The sequence below is a fragment of the Ovis aries genome, chromosome 20, assembly GCF_016772045.2.
Source record: "Ovis aries strain OAR_USU_Benz2616 breed Rambouillet chromosome 20, ARS-UI_Ramb_v3.0, whole genome shotgun sequence".
Lineage (NCBI taxonomy): Eukaryota > Metazoa > Chordata > Mammalia > Artiodactyla > Bovidae > Ovis > Ovis aries.
Window position 1 is genome coordinate 17,025,323 of NC_056073.1, and position 24,348 is coordinate 17,049,670.

At 55.2% G+C, this 24,348-nt stretch overlaps 1 protein-coding gene and 1 long non-coding RNA gene across 13 annotated transcripts; one reads left to right on the top strand and one right to left on the bottom strand.

Annotated features, from left to right (window-relative positions):
* The first annotated feature begins 37 nt into the window (after positions 1-37).
* On the top strand, positions 38-24,208 carry TJAP1 (tight junction associated protein 1). 12 transcript variants are annotated; one of them, XM_060403205.1, is made up of 13 exons: positions 38-96; positions 556-681; positions 7,262-9,523; positions 9,615-9,744; positions 16,720-16,817; positions 17,471-17,596; positions 19,089-19,117; positions 19,801-19,962; positions 20,173-20,239; positions 20,467-20,496; positions 21,260-21,367; positions 21,459-21,542; positions 22,445-24,208. In XM_060403205.1, exons 6-13 carry the CDS (start codon positions 17,498-17,500, stop codon positions 23,540-23,542), a joined length of 1,677 nt encoding a protein of 558 aa, XP_060259188.1. In that variant the 5' UTR covers positions 38-96; positions 556-681; positions 7,262-9,523; positions 9,615-9,744; positions 16,720-16,817; positions 17,471-17,497; the 3' UTR covers positions 23,543-24,208. The 12 variants fall into 12 exon arrangements, with proteins under 12 accessions (XP_060259188.1, XP_060259185.1, XP_060259187.1 ...); XM_060403202.1 differs by having other exon boundaries at positions 586-681; XM_060403204.1 differs by lacking the exon at positions 7,262-9,523 and adding an exon at positions 11,696-11,794 and having other exon boundaries at positions 586-681.
* LOC121817410 (uncharacterized) lies at positions 5,573-8,193 on the bottom strand. Its single transcript, XR_006057302.2, has 3 exons — positions 8,047-8,193; positions 7,310-7,488; positions 5,573-6,737 (listed from the first exon to the last, which is right to left on the bottom strand). It is a non-coding gene; the product is annotated as an uncharacterized LOC121817410 (long non-coding RNA).
* Positions 24,209-24,348: the final 140 nt, after the last annotated feature.

A 24,348-nucleotide genomic window follows, 5' to 3' on the forward strand; every position in this document is an offset into this window, starting at 1 on the left:
CGGCGCCTGGTGCGTGGGGATTCCCGCGGCCGTGGCCACTACCCGGCCTGCCCCGCGGCAAGATGGCGGTCTGAAGGCAGTGGGCAGCGGCAGAAAGTTTGTTGTGGGATTGGATTAGTCGGGCTGGGAGTCTATACTTGTAGGGGATCGTGAGGATGCCAACAGGGAGTTGGGGCGGAGGGAGTAGCTCTGGGGTTGAGAAGAGGAAGTGGAGTGGTGGAAGGTTGAAGGCAGAGAAAAAAATGAGATAGGGATGGAGGGGAGGGGGCCTAGATTCCAGTGGTAGCCTTGGGGGGAGGGGATTCCAGGCGGGGAGCCAGAAGTAGGTGTGCAGGGAGAAAGAAGCAGAGTCACGAATTGGAGCGGAACTTCTTAGCCAAGAGTAAAAAGCCCGGAGCGTGGAATAGAGGCCCTAGCGCAGGCTGGTGAGAGAGGAAAAGGGGTCTTTTCCATGGAGGAGAATAGTAGGGAACGGAGGAAGAGAGACCTGAAGGAAAGAGGGAACTAAAGCCAAACAAATGACCCTCTTCTAGACTTAGATCAGCCTTTCCACAGTTCTTATAGCAGCATCTGCCCCAATTTCAGCTGAAGACTCAGGGGCCCCAGGGATTGGAAGAAATCACAGTGCCTGCTTGGAAAGAAGAAGAGGTAGCGACTTGCCCCAGCTCAACCCCAGAGCGGGTAAGGTGGCCTCCGTTGACAGGCTGGCATGCTCCCTGGAAGCAGGATGCATGGGCTCCGAGTGATGCTGAAAATCATTTTTTCTGAGAAGGGTGCTCTTCTCTAGAGGCTGCTTTTTGCCTGTGGTCCCTAAGTTAGTCTTCTGCTTAGATCTCACGCTGATTTGTTAAGAGTTGGGTGTAGTACTGAGCCTTGTATGCCTTCACCTGTGCAGGCGAACGTGGGCAAGAGCCTAGAGATCAGACTGAAAATGTTTTAACACATCCCTGTCACAAGCAGTTTCCTTCACGGTCACTGTATTTTCTTTGATCTCCCCATCACATCTTCAGTTTGGTCTCCTGCCCAAAGTGGAGATTTGTGGGTGACAGATGGTGGGCAGCCGTAAGGAAACAAACTTCTGGTTGGTGTCCGTTAACCATTTAGGCACCTGCTGTCGCCGATTCCTGAATTCATTCTTGCCACATGTCTGCCTCTTTTGATCTTTTCTTTTAGTAAGAAGGGCTCATTTATTTGGGCCCGTGTTATTTGGGGATGTGGATTTGGTGCCGAGGTTGGGTCAGAGGAGTGAGGCAGGCAAGTTGGGATGAGGGAGGAGAAACCCAGATCAGTTTATGGTAAGAGGTCAGGCTGACTGGTGCAAAGCTCTGCACATGTTTTTCACATCATTCTGTCCCTGAGACCCCTGATATTTGAGAGTTGCTTTACAACCTGGAGCAGTGTGATGCAAGGAAACGCTTGTAGAACTTGCCTTTTTCTCTTCTGGTAGTTTTTTCCTCTTCCTTTATATCTTCCTATCAAACCACATGAAAAAAAAACTTTTTTTTTAAGTTTTGGGGACTTCCCTGGTGATGCAGTGGTTAAGACTCTGTGCTTCCAATGCAGGGGTCATGGGTTCAATCCCTGGTCGGGGAACTTAGGACCCACAGGCTATGTGGTGTGGCAAAAAAAAAAAAAAAAAAAAAAATTAGTTTTATTAGCAAAACTAACCATGACTTTAGAAATAGTGGATTTGGGTTTGGAGGAAAGAGAAGGGGTTTGGAGGCAGAGAGCGCAATGAGTGTGGTTCCCACTTCTTTGATGCCCTTTGGTTATGCCTAAGCCAGAATTAGGAGCATGCTTCTTACTGGAACCTGTTTCAGCATCTGCTGAAACATCTGCTCCATGGTTGGATCAGCAAGTCTGATTTGATCTAGGACTCCTTACTAACCATCTTCTGCTCCCTACTGTCAACCCATCTGTGCCCCCAAAAGTCTTACTCCAGGCAGACCAGCCTAAGTCACTGTCACTAGACTAGCTTCAGTACCCTCAGGTATCTGAAGAACTGGTGTTATTGAGCTGTGACTTCATTCCTAGAAGGTTGAAAAACTTCTCTTTCTGAGAACAATTTGTGGATGTCTCTAGGAGATTGTAACCAGCAAGGACAGTGTGGTGAGTCAGCACAGAGATTAAGAGCACTGACTCTGGAGCTAGATTGCCTGTCCAAACCTAGACCTTGCCGTTTGTGACTCTGTGACCTTTAGATACTGCACAGCTCTCTGCCTCAGCTTTCTCATCAGTCAAATGGAGATGGTTGGAGTACCTATCTCACAGAGTGGTGCGAAGGTCAAATAAGGTAATACATTAGTGCATTTAGAACAGTGCCTGACATTCAGTACATATATTTGTTGTTGTTATGCTAGCCAGATCTCAGCCCTAATTTCTGATTCATGATTGAACTTGGTGTCTCTCTGTGGCAGACCTGTACTGGTTTGAGCTGCTCTCCTGGTGTGAGAAGAGGACAGTATGGATTTTACATATAGTGAGAATATCCTCATTAAACTATCTAAAGTGATATTAAAATGCCAGTGATTTCCTGTTTGAAACTGTGAGGCTGTAGAATTATCAATTTACCATCAAGTGATGAAGATAATAATAGTGCTTACTGAGCACGTTCTGTACTTGGCACTTTTGTAAGTGGATTAGTAGTTTAATACTTAGTATCCCCATCTTACAGAAGAGTAAATAGAGGTGCAGCATTGTTAAGTAATCTGCTCAGTATCACCCAGATAGTAAGTGGCAGAGCTGGGATTTGAAGCTAGGCAATCAGGCTTAAGCAGTTGAGCTTTTTTTTTTTTTTTTGCATTTGGTATGAAGTTAACTTTTAAATATGCCTACTGGCAATTTGTGTCTCTTGTTTGCTTGTCATGACGGTTAGATGTGAACCCATATTGTAGTGAACGTTTTTTTGATTGTTTAAAAAATGTTTTAGAAGTTGAGCTCTTATCTCAGCTCTCCCCTTCCTCTCAGAGTTAATAACCCTTGCAGGCACTGGTGGGACTTCCCTGGTGGCTCAGTGGTAAAGAATCTGCCTGCAATGGAAGAGACCTGGGTTCGATCCCTGGGTTGGGAAGAACCCTGGAGGAGGGCATGGCAACCCACTCTAGTATTCTTGTCTGGAGAATCCCATGGATAGAGGAGCCTGGCGGGCTACAGTCCATAGGGTTGAAAAAGGTCGGACACGACTCAAGTGCCTTAGCACACACACGGGGACTGGTGTGGGAGTGCCCTGTGCCATGTTCGCCCAATCTAAACTCTGTCATCATGATTCAACTTGGTGACTGCTCTTTGGAGAACTTTGAGCTGGGTGGGGTGAGCAGACAGAAGGACATAGAGCTCCATTCTTAGTGTGCATTGAATGTGTCGGTGTTTGTGTTAGTTAATGTAGATGTAAATATAGGCTCATTTCTGACTATGGTTACTGACATGAACCGTTGAAGGAACCATAGTGTTAAACTCATAGACGGTCTACATGCATCTTTCTTTAAAAACAGCAAACTACAGAAGGGGAAAAACTGTGGTATTAACATGAGAGGAAGTTGGAAAATAAATGTGCTTCTGCTGAAGCTTGTGTTGTAGAGGAAGGCCCTGGTGCCACGCCCAGGTCTCTTTCCTTTAAGCCAGGCAGGAGGCAGAGTATGTGTAAGGATTGACTGACGACCGGCTTTCCTTTGCCCAGTATTCAAGACTCACCCTTTCCCTCCATCTGAGTCATGCCCTGTCTATTTAATACATGCCCTCAGGGCCCATCTTTTTCTTTAGTAAATGACTCTTCACTCTGCCATCAGGGCAGGCACACGCCTGGGCTCATGGTGTCGGGGACTCAGGACCTAGGACTTGCCCCGTGATGAAATTTTCTGTCTGTTGTTGCATAGCGCATGTGCTTCTGAGAGCATCTATCAGTCTCTGCTCCCCTCCTCCATCAACAGAGGCGCCACAGGCCTCAGGATGGTGTGCTTTATCTTGACTTGTGCTGCAGTCAGCATGCTGAAACGTGTTATCTCCATAGAGTACGTGTTTGTGTTTTGGTAGAAATTCCCTGACTTCCTAGATTCAGGTCACATTTTAGGAAACGATTGAACTTCAGGGTGAAGGCTGATGGATTTTGAGCCAGTTCTCCCCTGTTACCATTCTCTTTTTGTTGTTGTCTAAATCAGCTTGTTTTCATAACACCCTGTATTCATTTGTTATCTTTGAATCAAATTCCTTCACCTCCTTTTCGCTATCATATTTTGAGTGCCAAGTCCTGTGAGTAAACTGGGCCTTCATTTCTCCAGTAGGATTCAGCCTCTTAACAGCTCTTTAAAAAAAAAACAATTATTTTTAAATTGTATTATTAGTTTTGGTTGCACGGGGTCTTTGTTGCTTTGCAAGGGCTTTCTCTAGTTGCGGGCAGTGGGGGCTACGCTTCGTTTTGGTGCATGGGCTTCTCATTGAGGTGGCTTCTGTTGTTGTGGGACGCGGGCTTAGTTGCCCTGTGGCATGTGGAATCTTCTCAGATCAGGGATTGATCCCATGTCCCCTGCATTGGTAGGCAGATTCTTATCCACTGTACCACCAGGGAAATCCCTTAACAGCTCTTTAAACTCCTCGCTCTCTAGCTTCTGGGTCTTTGTACACGCTGGTTGTGCTGCATTCCAGACTCCCTTTACCTTCCTTATTGCTCTCGTGGTCTCATTTTAAATGTCACTTCCTTTGGGATCCCACTGCCCTTTACTGTCCTGTGCTTACTTCTGTTTTAACACTTGGGCTATATTGTAATTGCCTGTTTATTTGTCTGGCTCTCATGAGACTGCAAGTGCCCTGAGAACAGACACTGTCTTACTGTTGTATTCTAGCGTTTGGGTTAGTGCAGGGTACGTAAGAGGTGCTTTATAATGCTGTGCTGCATATAGAGTGAAAGAAATGTGATGGGCAGTCTCTCCCTACTCTATCTTCCATGCTGCTGTAAAAATTTACTTTCCTATAAAAAATATATTATCTTTTCCCTTGAGGCCATGGTTTCTCTCTTGTTTGGGATAGAGGCCACAACCTTCAGCCTTGTGTGCTCAGAGGCCCAAACTCCACTCTCTAGCCTGAGTTACTGCCACTGTGTTTCATCTGTCCTGTGTCTCCTTGCTCCTGAGTTTCCTACTGCTCCGGAACCTTTTCTGAACATTTGTTTACTTTTTTTTCTTACTTGTGCATTTTACTCTCTGCATCATGCTCACCTTTGTCTCTGAAACTCTGCTGACCTCCTGAGACCCAGCTTCTCTGTCACCCTGGATGAGAAGACGTCTCTGTTTTCCTTTCTTCCTCTTGGTCCCTACAGCACTTTGAACCTCTGTTCTGACACTTGTCTACTTGTTTACCTGTCTGTCTCTTTCACTGAGCAACAAAAGCAGGTGAGACTGGGGAACAGTGTCAGGGTGCAAAGGAAGTTTGTTGATGCTTCTTCCCATCTTTTACGTTGAAATGCTTCCTTTGATGGATTGTGACAAGCATGTGAAATTAGCAAAGACTTTGGTGGATACACATGGGAGTGAGTAGGTGGCGGATTTGTTATGTAGTTAAGGCCGGAGATGACTAAATGGTGTGGGGTTTTGCTGTTGTTGTTCTTTTATTAAACTTCTATTGGAGTGTGGCCAGTTAAAATGTTATGATAGTTTCATGTGGACAGCAAAGGGACTCAGCCATACATGTGCATGTATTGGATGGGCTGTTTAAGGATCCATGTTCCCTGGTGTTTTGTGGACTGAAAAAATGTTGGGTAAAGCTGGTGGTCTAGTCTTTGAGAAACCCAGACTTCTTGTCCCAGTTTTTTTTTTTTTTTAATTGGGGGGGGTGGGCTTTGATGATCTTGAGTCACAGAACAGGCTGATGAACTCAGGTGCTCCCCAGAAATGGGGTGGGAGGCTGAGGGTTGCTGTCCATTCTTTGACTTTTTGTTTTCAGTATAGCTGATGGGAATAATTCTTCAGCACCAGTTCTGAACAAGCGCCAGAGAAGTTTGTTTCCAGAAGTCTAGACCTCTTAATTGTATAATACCGGGCCGCACTCCAATGGGAGTTTGCAATCACAGGAAGATTCGTCTGGTTCTTGGGAGGGCAATCTTTCTGTCTGGTGTTTAACTCCCTGCCCCAGCCAGATGCCTCTCCTGTTTGCTCTGAGAGCACTCACCACAATGTGATGCAGGGGGGCTGTTAACCTGTCTCTCCCCACCTAGGGGTCTTTCTTTGAAGCTTCTTAGGGGCAAGGTCATTTATTGAAGGCTGAGCGTTTAGTTAGCCCCTACATTGGAGGTGCTGAGCAGTCCTGTTCCCAGTCTAGTCTTTTCTTAGACTAAAGCAGATAAAATCTATCTGCTGAAACTCTTTGAACTCTCAGGAAGGAAAGTCCTGCATAAACAAAAGGTGATAGTATTAACAATCGCATTACTAATTATTTTCTGGGGTTGAGTTAATGCGGTTAAATGATCTAGGTGCTTGGCTTCAGCTGTCTCCCTCTTCAGCCTTGTATTCTAACCACACATCCCTAAGCCAGCCGGAAGGAGTTAAAGGAGGCACTGAAGTACACACAGGTGTATTTTCTTGCTTAATTAGCATCTTAAAAAGGCTTTAGCTGCCGGCACCCGCCTTATTATTCATCGAGCTCCTTTTAGTGCCCGCAGTCGTCTGCTGGCTTTTCTGTGGTATCGCTGGTCCTACCTTGGTGTGCTCCACGCTCACAGCCAAGACATCTTGGTACAGCCTTGTTCACGCCTAGGAGAACCACAGGATGAAACCAGTAGTTGGAGGTGGACTGAAGGCGTTTTCCCTGGGCTCTGCCCTCATCCCTTGGTGTGGGGTGCACACTGCAATGTGGCCCGTCCTCATGATGGTATCTTGGCAGGAGTGATAAGCTGCGCTGTACGTTAAGCAGATTTGAGAGGAGATCGGGTGAGCCAGCTGGACTGGATTGTGTTGTGTGCTTTTAGGCCTCAGAGGGACTGAGTCTGGTGAGGGTCCGTGAGTAGAAGAGTGAGACTTTCTTTGTTCCGTCTCTCTTGTAAGTGCCAGCTGTCCACTAGGTGACATTGGGATCTATCAAGGACACGGCCCCCTGTCTGTGAAGCGCTTTTATGTTCTCATGGTAAACTGGCAGAGAACTCCCTGATGGGGGTGCTGCCTTGTGAAGAGTCAGCCTAGACCCGAAAGCCCTGGGCTTCCATTAAGCTCACCAGCGGGATAGAACTCTGCACTTATCACCTTGGGTGCTGAACAGTGGCCTCTTTGCCCCTTTCCAGGTGAGCCAGATGGGGAATTCGGTCTCAGATGTCTTTGAAGGGCTTTACCTCAGGGCAGAATTGTCATCGTTTTCCTTGGCTCCCGGCAGAAGACAGCTTTCCAGGCTTTGAACTGGAATTGGAAGTGGAGGGCTCTGTCCCCGTGTGTCTGTGGCCTTGGGCAAGTCCTTTATCCTCTGTGTCACTTCAGGATGGGAGAACTCCACCTGTTCCCTGGCCTCACTGAGCTACAAGGACCAAAGGAAATACAGTTGAAGGGGAAGCACTTCTGGAAGGGTACAGCACAGTGCAGATGGAGTGATTTTGTCCATTTGTCAAGAAACAGTGCGTTTTCATCATAAACATGGTGTATCACCTCATTGAAAATACCAACCGTACAGGAAAATACACAAAATTAAAAATAAAGTAAAAAGACCTTCCCTTTCTTGCCCCACTGCTCCTGTCTAAGCCCTTTTCCAAAGACAGGGAATACTGTTAACCATTTATCCTGTATCCTTCTAATCATTCTAATGTATTAATACTTCCAGACATTCCCCATCATGTATTGCCTGTAAAATAAACACAACTCAATGGTAATACATATTGTTCTTCAGCTTGTTCTGCCCTCCTAACAATTAACCCTGGATGGGGCGGGGAGGGGGGAATTAGTCCCTGCTGGAGCCTTCGAGGAGCCCAGGCTGCAGCCTCCCGCCCAGCTTGGTGTGTTCCTGGGGGGCTGGCTGGCTCCTTGGGAGGGCTGGAGCAGCTTTCTCAGCGGTTCTTGCCACAGCAGACCCCCTGCTTACCTCTGAGGGATTGTCTTTTATGCTGGGATGAAGTGTTCTGGTGGGAGTGCCCTGGGGTGGGAATCAGGGTGGTGCGGGCATGATGGGGGCACCAGCACCCCCGGCTCACGCCTGTCTCTCTCCTTCACTCTTCTTTCCTCTCGGGTTGGAAAGGGCGGAGACTTCCCTGATTTCTCAACCCCTGCTGTCTGAAACCTTGGATTAACTAGGTCACTTGTTGCTCCCCATTTGAAAAACACACCAGACCCAACTGGTGCGTGTTTGTTTATTTATTAGTATGTGTCTGTGTCAAGGATTCAGAAGACAGTCTGCCCATAGCCATGCTTCCTTGCCAGTCCAGGGAAGCGGTCAGAGCCCACAGGAGGAGTTGGCGTCTTCTCTGCTAGATGGCTAGCTCACCGTTCCTGGTCAGGCCTCGGCCTTTGGACCTCCAGGGCTATCAGAGCAAGGTGGGGAGCCCAGCGAGGGGCCAGTTGGGAAGCCTGTTGGAGCTTCTCTTGCTCGTGTTCAGCGTCGGCCTGGGCTCGGGAGAAGCCAGGCCTATGTGTGCGGCCAGGGTGGTCTCTCTTTTCCCCTTCCTACCCCAAGTCGTCATATCATCAGACTGAATGGGGGTCGTTCTCCTGCTTTTTCCCTGCCAGCCCTTCTCCGTGAATCACAGGCAGTATTTGCTGATGTCTGTGCTGTAACTTTCCTGTCCTGCCTCCCCAGGGGTCGCATCTTGGACAGGGCAGGGGGTCTCTGGGACGCCACTGCTGTGGCACATTTGCCTGGAGGTCTCCAAGCCAGGGTGTGTCACTTTCCCTGGGTGATTCTGGAGGCTTCAGGGAAGAGTGTTCTCTGGGCTAGCTGTGTGAGAACCTTAGCCTTTCTGGGCTTTGTCATTCTGAGGGAGTGGGGGAGGCCCTCCGGGTCTGGGGAGCCTGCCTGTGGCCTCGCCCTTACCCTTGCCCCGTGGGCTCCTTTGGGGCCAGCTCCCTGGGAAACACCGTCCCCTGGGCCTTTCTGAAGCTGAAGGTGGCGGTGTACCACCCGTTCCCTGGGCTGGCGTGGCTCTGGGCTGGGCGCACACTGCCCCATTGTGCTGTGCCTTCCATGCAGCTCTTGTTGCAGCCTCCGGTCCCTGGGCCAGTTCTCTCCCAGCGCCTTTCCTCGGAGCCCGTGGGAGGGGGTGGGGTGGACTCTGCTGGCACAGGCTTGGGCGAGGTGGCAGCTGCAGCTGTGGGTGGCTTTGTTCTCAGAAGCAGCTTTCAGGGCTGTGGTCCAGCCTGGCAGCGGTGTTCTGGGAATAGGTGAGACAGGAGAGCTGCCCCCTGGTAGCAGTGCCCCCTTCCACCACGGCGATGCTCTCTTTCTGTTGACAGCCAGAGAGCCTTGCTCCCTGGGGTCACCAGCCGGGCTCACTGCTTGGCAGGGCGGGTGCTGTACCTCCATGTGGCCTGTCTGCCAGAGGGGAGAGGCCCCGCAGGGTCTGGCGGTAAGTCCGGAGGAGCGTCCCTGCCAGGAGAGGGCAGCGTGTGCCCTCGGGCGCCCTGCAGCCTGGCTTTCCTTCTGCTCTCTCTCTGCAGCTCCGGAGTTGGGCTGCTCACAGACCAAGCTGTCTGTCTGTATGGAGTGCCTGGAGGGCGTCTGCCACAAGTCTGTTGCTAACCGTGCTAACCAGGAGAGCTGGCTGGTTGGGGAGAAGACACTAACCCTGTGAGTCTGACCCAGGCCAGCTAACCCACCCTGAAGGTGCCTCCAGCCAAGCCTCTCGCCTCCCTTCCTGCCCCTGGCCTCCTTCCCTCTGCTTACACCGAGCCATCTCCTCTGCGCGCTTGTCCTTACCCCCGGGTTCCCTCCGTTGGCCGGGTCTCCTTGCCGTATGTGGGGCTGTGCACAGGTGTCTGTCCACCTGCCAGCCAGCTGCTGGGCTCTGCCCCCATCCCTCCCCTCAGTCAGTATGAGCTGCTCAGTTCTCCCTTAGAACAGCATGTCTCTTTAATCTGCTTTTAGCACCATGGAGTTTGAGAGCATCCCTCAGTCATGGTGCTGTTGGTTTCATGCCGCAGAGACAGATGGAAGGAGAGTAGGAAGGGAATTTTCTGCTAGACTGGATAGTTTCCTCCCTTTATCAAGAGGGGATGATGATGGAAATCCCTGTGGCAGTCCAGTGGTTAGGACTCAGTGCTGTCACTGCCAAGGGCCCAGGTTCAATCCCTGGTCAGGGAACTAAGATCTCTCATGGACATAGCCGGAAGGAAAAAGAAGATGATGTCCCCATTATTCCCATCCCAGGATAAGATTTGAAATTGCAGGTTCTTCTTGGGGACTGGGAGGTTGAGGAAAACCTTGGCCTGGCTGTGAGAAATGGCCTGGACAGAGGAGTGAAGCTCTGTCTGAAAGTTGGAGCCCAGAACCGGATACTCATCTGAGATGTAGCTCCCATTGGTGACCGTTGCACTGGGAGGTGGAGTGGGAGGACTTGATCCCCGCCCCCCGCCTTCCACGTCTGGAGCTTCAGGTGGACTTTAACCGAAAAGAGCTGGGAAGGGCGCCTTAGCCAGAGGGGGCAGGACCTGGCTCTGGACTCCACAGTCGGCCTGAGGGAGGCGTTGGCCTCAGCTTGCCATGGAGAAGCTCCCAACAGGCTCCCTCCTCCCTCCAGGCTGGGAAAGGAGAAGGGGGGTCCAGAGGTTGCAGGAAGGCTGACTACGCAGGGTGCCCTGGTGGTCTGCACAGGTAACTAGACAGACCCTGTCTGCTGATTCTGGGGGCAGTGCCCGGGGAGGGGGGCGGAGTGTGGTGCGCTAGATAGGGGGACCTGAGACCTGGAGGCCCTCTAAGCTGCCTCTGTTTCCCTTGAGCCAGGAGGCAGAGGGCAGGAAGCTGCTGGCGTCCACAGAGTGGGAGTGTATAAACAAGGGAGGGTGTAGGGGCTCCGAGGATGGTGTGGACCCTGAATAGAGAGTTAGCAAGCTGGAGGGAAAGGTTGAGGGCAGGAGGAGAAGGGGACGACAGAGGATGAGATGGTTGGATGGCGTCACCAACTTAGTGGACATGAGTTTGAGCAAACTCTGGGAGGTGGTGATTGACAGGGAAGCCTGGCGTGCTGCGGTCCATGGGGTCGCAAAGAGTCAGACACAACTGAGCAGCTGAGCAGCCCCAGGCTGGAGGGGCCTGTGGCTTGGCTCTGACCAGGAGAGCAGAAGGGGCGAGGAGTGGAGGGTTGCTTCTTCCTGAGGGGCAGGATGGGGATGAAGGTCAAGTGCTGCTTCTGATCTGGGGACTTTTGAGCACCCCCTTTGGGTTGGGGTTGGTTTGCTTGGCTCATCAGCAGTCTTCAGCCCCTTTCCTCCTGTCAAGTGTTGTCTTGAGCAAGGCCGGGTGGATAGACTTGAGGTATTTGCTCTGGTGGGAGCCAGGTGAGCTCTCACAGGCCACCAGCACTAGTTCTGAGACCTCAGGATGACTCTTGGGCGGAATATTCCCACCCATTCTGGTTTTTTAAATACCTGTAGTTTGTTCCACTTAGAGTGGGCGGGGGGCCAGGTTAGGGCCGCAGGCAGCATGTCCCAAAAGGGTGAGGTTGTGCTTTCCCAGAGGGGTGGCAGGCCTGCCTGGGGGAGGGGCAGTGGGGCTGGTCTGGACACAGACTGGCATCTTCCAGCCTTGTCATCGGCCCAGAGGAGAGCCTGCCCGGGCCCCACCCGTGTTCTGCTGGCTGCTTGCCTGCCACGCGCCCAGGATCGCTCAGGGCTTTGCTCAGGTATCTCGGGAACAGCTGCGCCGGAAACCGGGGCCCCAGTGCTGGGAGGACTGAACCCAGGCTGCCTCAGTGGGATTGGCTCCGTGTGGCTGTTCACTGACAGCCAAGGGGGATAGTAGCCTTCCTGATTAGGGGTGGACAGGGCAGTCTCCAGGCCCCCTGCTGGCCCACCTGGCTAGGGGCTGGCGCTTGCAGGGTGGAGGTTTGTGTTTCTTGGTCCTTAGTTGGAGCCAGAGCCCGGATTTCAGAGGCCTGAGAAGCAGTTGGGCTTGCACTATAGGAGTGTGTCTTGCCCCCCACCCCACCCCACCCCCCGAGGCGCAGCTTCCTCCAGGCCTGCAGGGTTCAGGGACCACTTCACAGCTGAAGACCATTCCCACAGGGGAGACACTCATCCCTGTGACCACACGCTCCTGTTTAGTGGTTCACCGGGGGCTTTAGGAAGGGCCCATATTTGGTTTTATTATTAATTTATATCCTGCTGGGGTAAGGCAGCATACAGCACAGCTGGGGTATTCTGAAAAGGGGCCAGTTTTCCTTTCATTTTAAAAGCAGCAATGCCTGCTATCTTCCATTTGACTTTCTTTGGGTGAATTATGAAAGAAGAGCATTAGTTAATGATTTTTGTGATGAGTGTGCCTTCCCTGATTCAGAAGATTGGGTTCATTGGCCCCTCAGGGTCCTTCACTTGCTTGATTTCAGTGACAGCTGGGGACAGAGACATCAGTAAGTACAGAAATGCTGAGCCCAGGTAGACTGCTGGGGTCATCATTTCTTAAAGAGACTGTGGGGTGATGGAAGTCGCGGAGGCAGGCACTTTCTTTGGGTAGGCAGCTGAACTGGGTAGGGAGCAGGGGTGTGGTACAGAACTTGGGGGCTAGAAGAGACCTGGGGGGTGCGGGGGAGGGCAGAGTTTGAGCCACACCTGTTTGGATTCAGTCGTCTCCCTCTGCTCGGCCAGTGTCGAGGGGGTAACCTCTGAGCAGAGAGAAAGCTGGATGCTGGGAGCTCCCTTCCTCTCTTGCACCTTTGACTTTGCCCTGGGCCTTGGGCAGACGCACAGAAGGGACGGCAGAGGGAAGTAAGAGAGTGTCCTTGGCTCTTGGAATTGAACCTTTCACTGTTGCCTCTGCGGGTGTTTGCAGGGAGGAGGAGAAAGGATAGTGGTTTGGAGAGAATCAGATTCTGAAGAGGGCTCCTCCTCATCCTGCTCTGTCTCCAGCAGTGTCAGGACTGACCTCGGGGGCGGGTGTGTGTGTGGGGGGCCCTGGTCACATCCACACACGCTCCCTGTCCGCAAAGGGGAGCGAGTCAGAGAGCCGTCCCCTGGTTCGAGAGAGGAGACAGGCAGATTTTTTTGTCCTTTGACTAAAGGACACTGCTCAGCCGGCTCCTGGGATATATTGCTCCTTATGTCTGCCTCTGATACACGCTCTGCTCAGCTGTTCAGCGGGTTCAGAGCGCAGGTTCGCTGTGCGTGCTGAGCCCCATCTCTAATGAAAGCAGACTTTGTTCTCTGGAGGCAGCTAATCGTGCCCGTGGGCTGCAATCAGGGAGAAGGTGTTTAATACAGGGCAGGCGGCAACAGGGGCCTGCGCCGACTGGCAGATTGCAACATGGCAATTACGAGGCTATCACCCCCTCCCTCCACCCCGCAGATATGGTTGAGTCCTCTGAACTGCTCCTGAGTGAGTGAAGAATGAATACTCTGCAGGAGAGGGAGGAGGAGGCAGGTTAGGTGGGGTGGGGGCTGTGAGAGAGCTGCTTTCCTTTCTCACCTCGCCTCCATGATGTGGGGGGTGGGGTGGGGTGTCTCCCTCAGCAGTGCCTGCAGGTGCAGCCCCAAGAGCCCCAGACCAGGTCAGCTGGGGGGATTGACTCAGGTCTCAGCCTTTCTCCCAGAAAGGCTTCCCTCATAGCTCAGCTGGTAGGGAATCTACCTGCAATGCAGGAGACCCCAGTTTGATTGCTGGGTTGGGAAGATCCCTGGAGAAGGGATAGGCTACCCACTCCCGTATTCTGACCTAGAGAATGCCATGGACTGTATAGTCCGTGGGGGTCGCAAAGAGTTGGACACCACCGAGCCACTTTCACTTTTCTCCCGGAGCACAGCTATTGTCACACAAACCCAGCCTGAGATGTGGTAGCCCACATCCTGAGTCTTCTGCTTCCAGTTCCTTGAAGCTCAGGTAGTTTGTGGTGAGAGGTGGGAGTGGAATTCTTCCTTGTCAGTTTCCAGACTTTCTAGAAGACCCTTCTCGTGGAGGTGCCCTGGAGCCAGCGCAGCATCCAGAGGCTGAGACCTCAAGGGCTGTCTGCCCGCTCCTCGTGGCCTGTGGCCCATTTGGATTTGTCCAGCCTTCCCTGGGGGGCTCTTTTTCTTGCTGTGGGATTAGGAGTCGACCTCGGGTTGAAACACTCCAAAGCAGCTTGGAGATCTCTGGGTGAAAGCTGTGTGCCAGGGAGGCTGCCTCCAGGAGCTGGGTCTTCCTGGAGGGGCTGCTCTGCTGCTTTGTAACCTGCCTCTCCGCTCCTCCCGTGACCCTGCTGCCCGGCTGCTGCTCCCTGTGTTCTCCAGTAGGCCTGGTGTCGCGCTCACCCCTGGGGCTGACCTTCCCTGCAGTGCCAGCAGCCTGCCAGGCCTGTGTGTGCCTGTTCAGTGCTGGAACTGTGGTCCCCTCCAGGCTGGATCTGGGGCCCTTAGCAGACCTCAGGAGTTGGAACCAGGGCCCCAGCGTGCACTGGAATTTAGGGATATGGGGCAGGGAGTGGCACGGAGTCTCCCTCCTGGACATGTGTTGGGATCGCTGCAGCTCCCTGGTGGATTGTCCTCCCTAGCAGGGTGTGGCCTTCTGCTTCCCCAGTCGGGAGCCATGTCCCTCCGTGTGACTCCGATATGTATGAAAAGGGCACCTCTGGCTGGGGGAAAGAACCTCCAAAACCACTGTTGTTCATCTGAGAGTCCTAGTCTGCACTTTGACCCGTCTCACTACTAGCCATATCCACGCTACCTGTCCCCCTCAGCGGGCCAGATTATCTGGGCATGAAAGCCCCAGGAATATGTGCTGTGGGGCCATGAGGTTGAGACAGGGCAAGATGAGCTCGTAGGACATGTGACAGCTCGAGCTGGGGCCGCAGGATGTGGAGTGAGGCCGCTGCCTCTCCTCACGGGTAGGATGATTAGATACCCGGGCACAGCGGTGTCCTCCGCCCACCACCCACACCAGTGTCCCAGAGCTTGGAGGGCAGTGTGGGCGCTGGCAGGAATAGGGAGGAGGGGGGAAGGCAGAGGCCAGCTCTGGACTTCATGGGTGCGCCTGGCTACCAGTGTCTCTCACTTCTGCCGTCTGACATCCTTTTCTAACATATACACACACACCCCGCCCCCGACCCCAACTTAGACCCTCTGAGTATCAGAACCCAGGTGCCTGGGCTGCTTGGCACTTTCTGGGCCTGTTCCCCAGGCCAGAGGAGCTTCCACCCAGGGCCCCACTGAAGGGGTAGCCCCAGGGAACTGTGGGGGTGATTTGTTTGCTCCCACACACCTCAGGAATGTGCTGTCCCTTCAGGCCTGCCCAGATTCCTGAACAGGGAGTCAGCCTGACACAGCCCGCTGCGTGTGCCCTGTGGGGACACGTTCTGCCTCGCCATCAAAGGGCTGGAGGTTGGCGGCTCGTGCCTGCTGCCACACCCCAGAACCCCACGCCAGAGGCCAGGCTGCCCAGACAGGGGGGAGGCCACTCCTCTTCCCGCCCTCCCCACCCCCTCACTGTGCCTCCCGCCTCAGGCCCTGTTGGAATGTGACAGGAGTCGTGGCCAGGGCATGTCCCGACTGCAGGAACACACGCTTCAGCCCGCAAGGCTTCCCTCAGCCCCCAGCTCTGGTTAGATGGATGGCGGAGGCAGAATTGTTGATGCCCGGAAGGCCACCTGAGGTTGGTGCCTCCACCGGTCCCTGTGGTAGCTGCTGCCCCCATGCTGCAGCCCAGCTCATTACAGGTGGGGGAGAGGTCGGAACCCCAAGAACTTGGAGGGGGCCTCACAGGCCACTCATTCCAGCCACCTCTCTGCAGATGAGAGACAAGCTTATCCAGTGAGGCAGGGACTTACCCAGGGCCACATCGTGTGTCAGAAGCAGCACCGAGCCTAGAAGCCAGGTGTTTCAGCTCTCCAGACTGGGGCTTCCTGCACAGGCTTTCCCAGCCCCAGGAATATCAACACTGTGTGCCAGTAATTCCTTGTCGTGGGAGGCTGCACCGTGCTTTATAGGATGTTGAGCAGCATGCCTGGCCTCTACACATTAGATGCCAGTACCACCCACCTCTGGTGTGACAAGCAAAAATGCCTTCAGATATTTGCCAGATACCAGGGGCGGGGAAAGGAGGGGGCTGGGGAAGACCCAAATCACTGTGGTTGAGAAGCATCATTGCTCTAACGTGCTGCCTTCTCCAGTTCTCTCACTGGGACCTTCCCTTCCACCTCGCGGCCTGTTCACCGCTGTTGCCCATAGAACTGGTGTTTGGGCTCCTCTGGAATCACGAGGAGCTTTTTCTTTTTTTCCCCCCAGCATCTTCTTGGGCCTCTCCTAGTCTTTTTCCTGGTGTTTTCTTCTGCAACCCACATCCCCCAAATCTCTGAGTTGTTGTTTCTAGACTCTGAGAGGCCCTGGAGATGAACAGGACAGATATGGGGCAGGATAGGGACAAGACAGGACCAGGCCTCTTCTGGAATCAGGCGTGGGGTAAGCCAAGAGCATGGTCACACAGACACACCTGTGTCTCCCTGGGCCCGGGACGCCGTTCATGGGGAGCCCAGTGCTTCCGCTCCGGTCCCGCCTCCATGGCTCTTCTGCGTAGCTCTCCTGTGGGCACTGACAGACAGGCCTTGACACCTGGGTTCTGTTTTCTTCCTGTCTCCGGTTTCAGGAGCTGTTGGCCAGAGGAAGTGGCCGGGCCGTGGGATGTAGAGAGCCACAGGCTGACTCCTGGACAGCAGAACAGAGAGTGCTGCCGACGGACGGACGGTATGTTGGTGAGGCCTGCGCCCCCCACTGGGCCCCTTCCTGGGAAGGCTGGCGGGTGAGGGGGCAGCAGGTGGCCCCTCTTGGTGGGGGCTGGTGAAGAGAGTGGTGGAGGCCAGAGAGGCTTGACCTTCAGGGCCCCCAAACCTGGTGACGCCCCGCCCCGAGGGGTCCAGGCTGGGCGTACATCTCAAGCCCTTACTTTCTTAGCTAACATTAGTTGAGCATCTGAGTGCCAGCTTCTGTTGTTAGTGCTTTCCATAGTCATTACAACAACCCAATGAAATTGGTTGTTGAAACTCAACCCAGTTTGGAGTTGAGGAAACTGGTGTTTGGAGAGTTGCTCTTCCCTCTGCGGTGGCCCTCCCACGCCCGCAGGGGCCAGGGGTGGGTCACTCCTCCAGCCCAACCCATGCGCCCTGTGCCCAGGCCCTGGGCCCTGCCTTTCCCCTCATGTGTTCCCACTGGCCCTGGACCCCTCTCCTGTTCACCACTGACCCACAGGCAGTGGCACACCAGAACTGAGCACTTCAGATAACCCTGGGAGTGGCCCAGGCCTATCTGCCTGTCTGGTGGCTCCTACCTGTCCCCCTTTTCCCTCAATTCAGAGGCTTCTTGCCACGTCTCTAAGCCTCCTCCCTCCTTATTTCCCTCAGCAGGTTGAAGAGCTCTCTCCTCCCAGAATGACCAGTGCTGCCCCTGCTAAGAAGCCCTACCGTAAGGCACCACCTGAGCATCGTGAGCTGCGGCTGGAAAGCCCTGGCTCCCGGCCCGAGCAGGAGGTCAGCAAGAGTGGTCCCCCTGCTCCAGCTGGCAGCTGCAGACCCCTGAGGCGGGGCCTGGCTGTCCTGAGGGGGCATCTGGTTCCCCCAGTTGGGGTGCGGGTGTGGTGTTGCTGGTACCTGCTTGGGCTCTCAGCTGCCGCCATGCTTGTGGGGGGCCATGCAGACTAATGGGGGACGGCTGTGACACGTCCACACATCCAGGAGCCCCAGAGTCTGTAGCCTGGACTGGACTGTAGTCTGGAGCCTGGACTCTGGCCCTCCGCTGGTGGAGCAGAGCTGTGCAACCTGTGGCCCCTCTGGGCACCTTTAGGGAGCTCCAGCTGCTTACCCTCAGCCTAGCTATTCTCCACTGTCCCCGAAAGGCTGCCCTTCGTCCAGCTTTGCTTTGTCTGGCTGACATTGATCAAATATGTGCTCCCTGCTAGGAACCGCATTAGATTCCTAGGAGGCCTTCTTCAGGCAACCGCCGAACATTCTCCAGATTGCTGTTCCTCTCTCATTAAGCTCCTGCAGGAGGAGGAGAGTTTATTCTCCCTGATACTGTGTCTCTACCCTGTTGAAATTCATGGAGCACATTTAGAGAACTTGAGAGATGGCCAGCATGTGCCAAGCACCCAGGGCAGAAGTGCCATCCACGACTTGCCCATTTTCAATTCAGGAAACATTAAAAGGCCAGATACTGTGCAAGGTGCTGCCCTCTGGGCACCACCCCCCTCCACCGGTTTTGTAGACATGGTCTCTAGGGTTCATCAAGATTAATGTAACCAGTCCAGGTGTCAGTGGCTCCGAGGGCCATAGTCTGGGCCACGCACCTTATTGTCCTGCCTGTGATGAGTGTCCTGAAGCTGTGAGGCCAGTCGAATGCCACTCAACATTTCCCTCCTGCCATAGCACGGGCTGGCTCTGCCTTGTGGTTGGCTGAGTTCTGGCCCTTGGGCTCGTGACCTGTGTGGGGGCTTGAGGAGGATGCTGCAGGAGGGAGAAAGCAGGCTGAGACGCTTCACTCCTCTCCGTCTGGGTTACCCCAGAGGCTGTCCTGCACTCGTGCCTCCCAAGCCTCTGGGAGGGCCCAGTGTGGCCCAGGGGGCCCGCAGGGCTTCATCAGAGCTCCAGACCCTACTCCATCCCACCTGGCTTTGTCACTTCCCTAGAAAGTCTTCAGCCTTGCCTGCAGGGCCCACTAGGAGCCCAGTGAACAGCTGAGAGGCTGTCTAGCCCAGGGAGAGGTGGCATGGCCTCTAGGACTCAGAGGGCTTGGAGCTGGTGTGGGGAAGGGCAGGGTTGGAGTCTGGCGGCATGGGCGAGGGTAGTCTCGGCTGGTCCAGAAGTTACTAGACGGCCTCCATCTCTGTGGGGCCCTGCAGCCCACTTGTGCCAGACACGTATGCTGCAGACATGAGCCTCTCTGAGGCTGTTTGGAGGAGGTGGGAGTGAGCGGGAGGCAAGTGGTCCAGAGCCAAGCCTCACGCTTCTGTTCTTTCGTGCACAGGAGCCGCTGACTGATGCGGAGAGGATGAAGTGAGTACCTGGTGCCCAAGAGCTTCCCCGCCTCAGCTCGGTCCCCTCAGCCCCAGGCTGTTGGTACCGTTGGGCTTTTCCTTGGATTAGGTAGAGGTAAAGGTTGGGGATTTTAGGGACTCTGGAAGGCAGCTTGACGTTTGGATATTCCTCCTGGAAAAGCATCTGTCTGATGAGAGCGTTGGGGAGGCGAGTGGCTCTGAGGGGCTGCTCGGGCAAGTCCCCAGCTGCCGCCTCCCTTGCCAGCTGTCTCGCAGCCCTTTCTGTCAGCTCCGTGAGGCCTCTGCAGAGCAGGGCCCTCCTGGGCTGGGTTTCCACGAGCTGAATAATGGAGCAGCTTGACTGTGCAGTGGAGAAACTGGAGCTGGGGGCCGCCTGGCTTGGGTTGTAACCAGAGACAGATGGCAACTGTGGCCCCTGCAATTCTGTCTTCTCCAGTGAGGGGGGCCGACTGTCCCCCTCCATCCCCTCTGCCTCCCCCACCCTCCAGGCCCAGCCTTGTTCTCAGGGGCAACAGGCCTATGGGATACGCTTCCCTGGACTCAGGCTGAGCCTCAGGGAGTCCCCTGCCCATAGCTGCCTGTCCTTCTGCCACCCCTACTTCCTTCCTGAATCCAGCCTGGGATTCCAGGTGGCCCTTCCACCTCTGATGCCCCTCTGCCCTTGACCCCTCATCCTCCTAGGCTTTTGCAGCAGGAAAATGAAGAGCTTCGTCGGCGCCTGGCCTCGGCCACCAGGCGCACGGAGGCTCTGGAGCGCGAGCTGGAGATCGGGCAGGACTGCCTGGAGTTGGAGTTGGGCCAGAGCCGGGAGGAGCTGGACAAGTTTAAGGACAAGTTCCGCAGGTGTGGGACCGGGGGCTGGGACACGCATGCATGCATCTCCCCGTTCACAGGGGGTTGTTAGCCAGGCGTGGCCTCAGAGGTGGTCCGATTCTGATGTGAAAACTGAAGTTCTGGGAGGGGCCCCTGCCCAAGATCCCACACCAAGAAGGGACTGAGCAGGGTCTAAAGAACAGCATCTTGACCCAGGGGTCTGCCTTGTGTTCTCTACAGACTGCAGAACAGCTACACGGCTTCCCAGAGGACCAATCAGGAGCTGGAGGACAAGCTGCACACGCTGGTAATCTGTCCAGGAGGGCAGCTTGTCGGGTGCTGCACTCACAGCACAGCACGGGGCTGGGACTTGGAGGGGGCCCCCGTCCTGCCCTGGGCTCGGGAGGGGGTGGCTGTAGTGGGGAGGGGCCTGCCATGTGCTGTGCGAGTCAGGATCGTCTTAACGTTCACACTGTTTCTCTTCTCTCGTCTTCCCCTCACGCTGCCACCGCCGCTGCTGTACTCTTCTCTCAGGCCTCTCTTAGCCACAGCTGGATTTTTGCAGTTGCGTCTGAGTTTGTGTGTTTTCTCCCTTGCCCTTGCCTCCTGCTCAGCTGAGATCTGGGATGGCTGGGGCCTGGCCCTTGCCCTCTGCCCACTCCTTTCCTCTTCCTCATGGGAGGCCTGGTCAGCAGTCAGTGCCTCACTCCTGGGGGACAGGTGGGGAGCCTGTTCTTGGCTTGGGCAGAGGTACTGATTGATGTCACCACTGAACACTCACAGCCTCTCAGCTGCAGTGGCAGCTAGCCCCGCCACTTGGAGGAAGGGGGCCTGTGGATCCAGTCCCTGAGCTGAAGATCAGAAGACTGTAGCTCCCTCCCTGCTTGACTAGATAATCTCCCAGGTGCCCCCAGCTGCCACCCAGCCCCGCTCTGTGCCCAGCCTCCTTCCCCCACCCAATGGCCTGATCCTGGAAACAGCTCCATGCAGCATAGGCCTGAGCCCCTGGGTTTGCAGTTCTTGCCTCTCAGGGTAGAAGCTCCCTCCCCTGGTATGTAGAGCTCCTTGAGCGCCCTCCAAGGTTGGGCAGCTCTTAGACTGCTCTGGGCCCGGGCCACTGTCGGTCATGCTCAGAAAGCCCCTGCCCCACAGCCCGCCTGCACTGCAGGAGAAGTGTCCGGTCTCCTTCTGTCTGTCCGCCATCTGTCTCTGCTCCATGTGCCTTGGCTGCCCTAGCACCTGTGGCTTCCTGTGTCTCTGGGCTGGGAGGAGGGAGGAAGGGCTGGCTGGGGCCCGGGCTGGGTTCACTGTGAGCCTCGTGCCTCAGATCAGGAAGGCCGAGAGGGACAGGAAGACGCTGGACTGGGAGATCGTGGAGCTGACCAACAAGCTGCTGGATGCCAGGAACACCATCAACAGGCTGGAGGAGCTCAACGTACGGCCTCTTGGGGCCCCCGCCTGCGCCACTCTGGCCCCGCCCCACTCCCCGCGCGGGGCTGGGCTCTGAGCCGCGTCTGTGTCTGCAGGAGCGGTACCGGCTGGACTGCAACCTGGCCGTGCAGCTGCTCAAGTGCAACAAGTCCCACTTCCGTAACCACAAGTTCGCTGATGTGAGTAGCATACCCTCCCAGCCAGTGCCCACCCACCCTTTCTAGGACCCCTCCAGCTCCAGTGTCTATGCCTCTCTGTCCTGTCCTTGCACCTCTGGCTCCCCTGCTTTCTGCTTTGCCTTCCCCTCGCCTTCCTGTTTCCCCTCAAGCCAGGCAGCTCAGCCTCTGGTTGGTGTCCTACATGCTCTCAAGGGCCATCACTAGGGGCAGGGTGAGGACTGGCCCTATGGGTATTTCTGGAACAGAGATGGGGAGAGGGTCTCAGTTTCCAGATCTGATGCAGGAAGGAGGGGGATGCCAGAAGTATGGGCCATAAGATAATTGAGAGAGCCCCTTGCTCCAAGGGGAAGCCCTAGACTCCAGAGCTGCGGCTTAGGGCTGACAGGGTCGACAGAAGGAGTAGGCCTTAGCACCAGCTCTGGGGTCAGATCCTGGCTGTATTAATCAAAAGCTTCAAGTCATTTCACTGCAAAATGAGCACATACCTCGGTGTGCTGTGAGAACAGCTGATAGCAAAGTGCCCCGCACACTGTGAGGAGGGAGCCTTGCACACGGCAGCCTTTATTTTTGCCCTGGAGAAGGTGATGGCACCCCACTCCAGTACTCTTGCCTGGAAAATCCCATGGACGGAGGAGCCTGGTAGGTTGCAGTCCATGAGGTCGCTAAGAGTAGGACAGGACTGAGCGACTTCACTTTCACTTTTTACTTTCATGCTTTGGAGAAGGAAATGGCAACCCACTCCAGTGTTCTCGCCTGGAGAATCCTATGGATGGAGGAACCTGGTAGGCTGCAGTCCATGAGGTCGCACAGAGTTGGACACGACTGAAGCGACTTAGCAGCAGCAAGCTGTCTTAGGCTGGGATCCTTCATGTCTCTTTCCTTCTCTCGTTCCTGTACCCCAGCTGCCCTGTGAGCTACAGGACATGGTTCGGAAACACCTGCACAGTGGTCAGGAGGCCTCCAGCCCCGGGCCTGCCCCCAGCCTGGCCCCTGGGGCTGTGGTGCCCACCTCGGTCATTGCACGCGTGCTGGAGAAGCCGGAGTCTCTCCTGCTCAATTCAGCCCAGTCAGGCAGCGCCGGGCACCCCTTGGCTGAGGATGTCTTCGTGCATGTGGATATGAGTGGGGGTGACCCAGGTGACTCAGCTAGCCCCCCAGCCCCAAGCAGCCCCAGCCCCCAACCCAATGGGGAGTGCCACTCCCTGGGCACTGCTGGGGGCTCCCCAGAGGAGGAGCTGCCCCTGCCGGCCTTTGAGAAGCTGAGCCCCTACCCAACCCCATCTCCGCCACACCCACTGTATCCTGGCCGCAGGGTGATCGAGTTCTCTGAGGATAAGGTGCGGATCCCCCGCAACAGCCCCCTGCCCAACTGCACATATGCCACCCGCCAGGCCATCTCCCTGAGCTTGGTGGAGGAGGGCAGTGAGCGGGCCCGCCCCAGCCCGGTGCCTAGCAGCCCTGCCTCGGCCCAGGCCTCCCCCCAGCACCAGCCCCGCCCTGCCCCACCGGCGCTCAGTGCCCCGGCCAGCTCTGCCAGCTCCGAGGAGGACCTGCTGGCCAGCTGGCAGCGGGCGTTTGTGGACCGCGCTCCGCCCCCGGCTGCTGCGGCCCAGCGCACAGCCTTCGGCCGGGATGCGCTCCCCGAGCTGCAGCACCACTTCGCCCTTGGGCCTGCTGGTGGAGATGAGGTGCAGGCACCGTCGTCCCCGCCTGGTGAAAGCGGGCTTCTGCTGCTGCCCGAAGCTGACCCTGGCTTTCCCAGGGAGGAGGATGAGGAAGAGCTGAATCTGCCCATCAGCCCGGAGGAGGAGCGCCAGAGCCTGCTGCCCAGCGATGCTGGCACTGAGGAGGGGCCCAGCACGCCTCGCGCCGAGGGCAGGGTGTGGGCACTGCCCAGCCCCAGCCGCCCCCAGCGCAGCCCCAAGAGGATGGGGGTGCACCACCTGCACCGCAAGGACAGCCTGACTCAGGCCCAGGAGCAGGGCACTCTGCTGCACTAGCGCCCGGCTCACCTTCCCGCCGCCACCGCACTGGGATCGCAGGGCACCCCTGCCCTTGCAGCTCAGGGTCTCCACCCAGCCCAAGCCCTTGGCCTCTGCTCCCTGCGCGAACAGGGCCAGGCCACACCAGGCCTTCCAGCTGCACTGACTGTAACTGGCACCAGCTGGCCTCGTGGTTTTTCCCTCCTGGAATATTTATTCTCCAATGGTGACGTGCAGCTGGGGCTTATGACCTTTCTTCCAGTCAGCCCAAATCGGTCTGTTCTGGGGAGCTGAGGCGATTATTACATCAGTGTTTATCCTCCATCCTCCTTTCATAGACATCAGTTTTTTTCCACCCCCCCAGAGTGTAGGGGGTCATTGGGATTATTAACCTCTAAATTCTAGTTGTTGACCTGTTTCCCGCTCCTTCAGTCCTCGCACGAGCTGTGGCCTTCAAGGGACCTAGCACAGCAGGCCCTCAGGGGTGTGGGAGAGGACTGACTCAGGGCTCCTCAGATGTTCCTCCTCCCTCTGGAAGGGAGTAGAGGGTGGGATTCAGGGGCCTTAAACTGGGCTCTAGGTGAAGCCTGGCCCCACTCCCAACCTTGGCTCTAGACTGTTACTCCCAGCACTGGGAAATTTTCACATCGGTAACTATTTTAAAATTAAACTATTTTACTGGAATGGCCTCATTTGTTTTACTGACCTTCCTTCTCCAGTCTTCTCCCCCTTCTTGAGTATCCCCAGTCCTAGTCATGTCCTAGTCTTTGCTCCTGACTCCCCCTGTCTTCACTCTGCCTGGGGCTTCCTTGGGCACAGAGCAT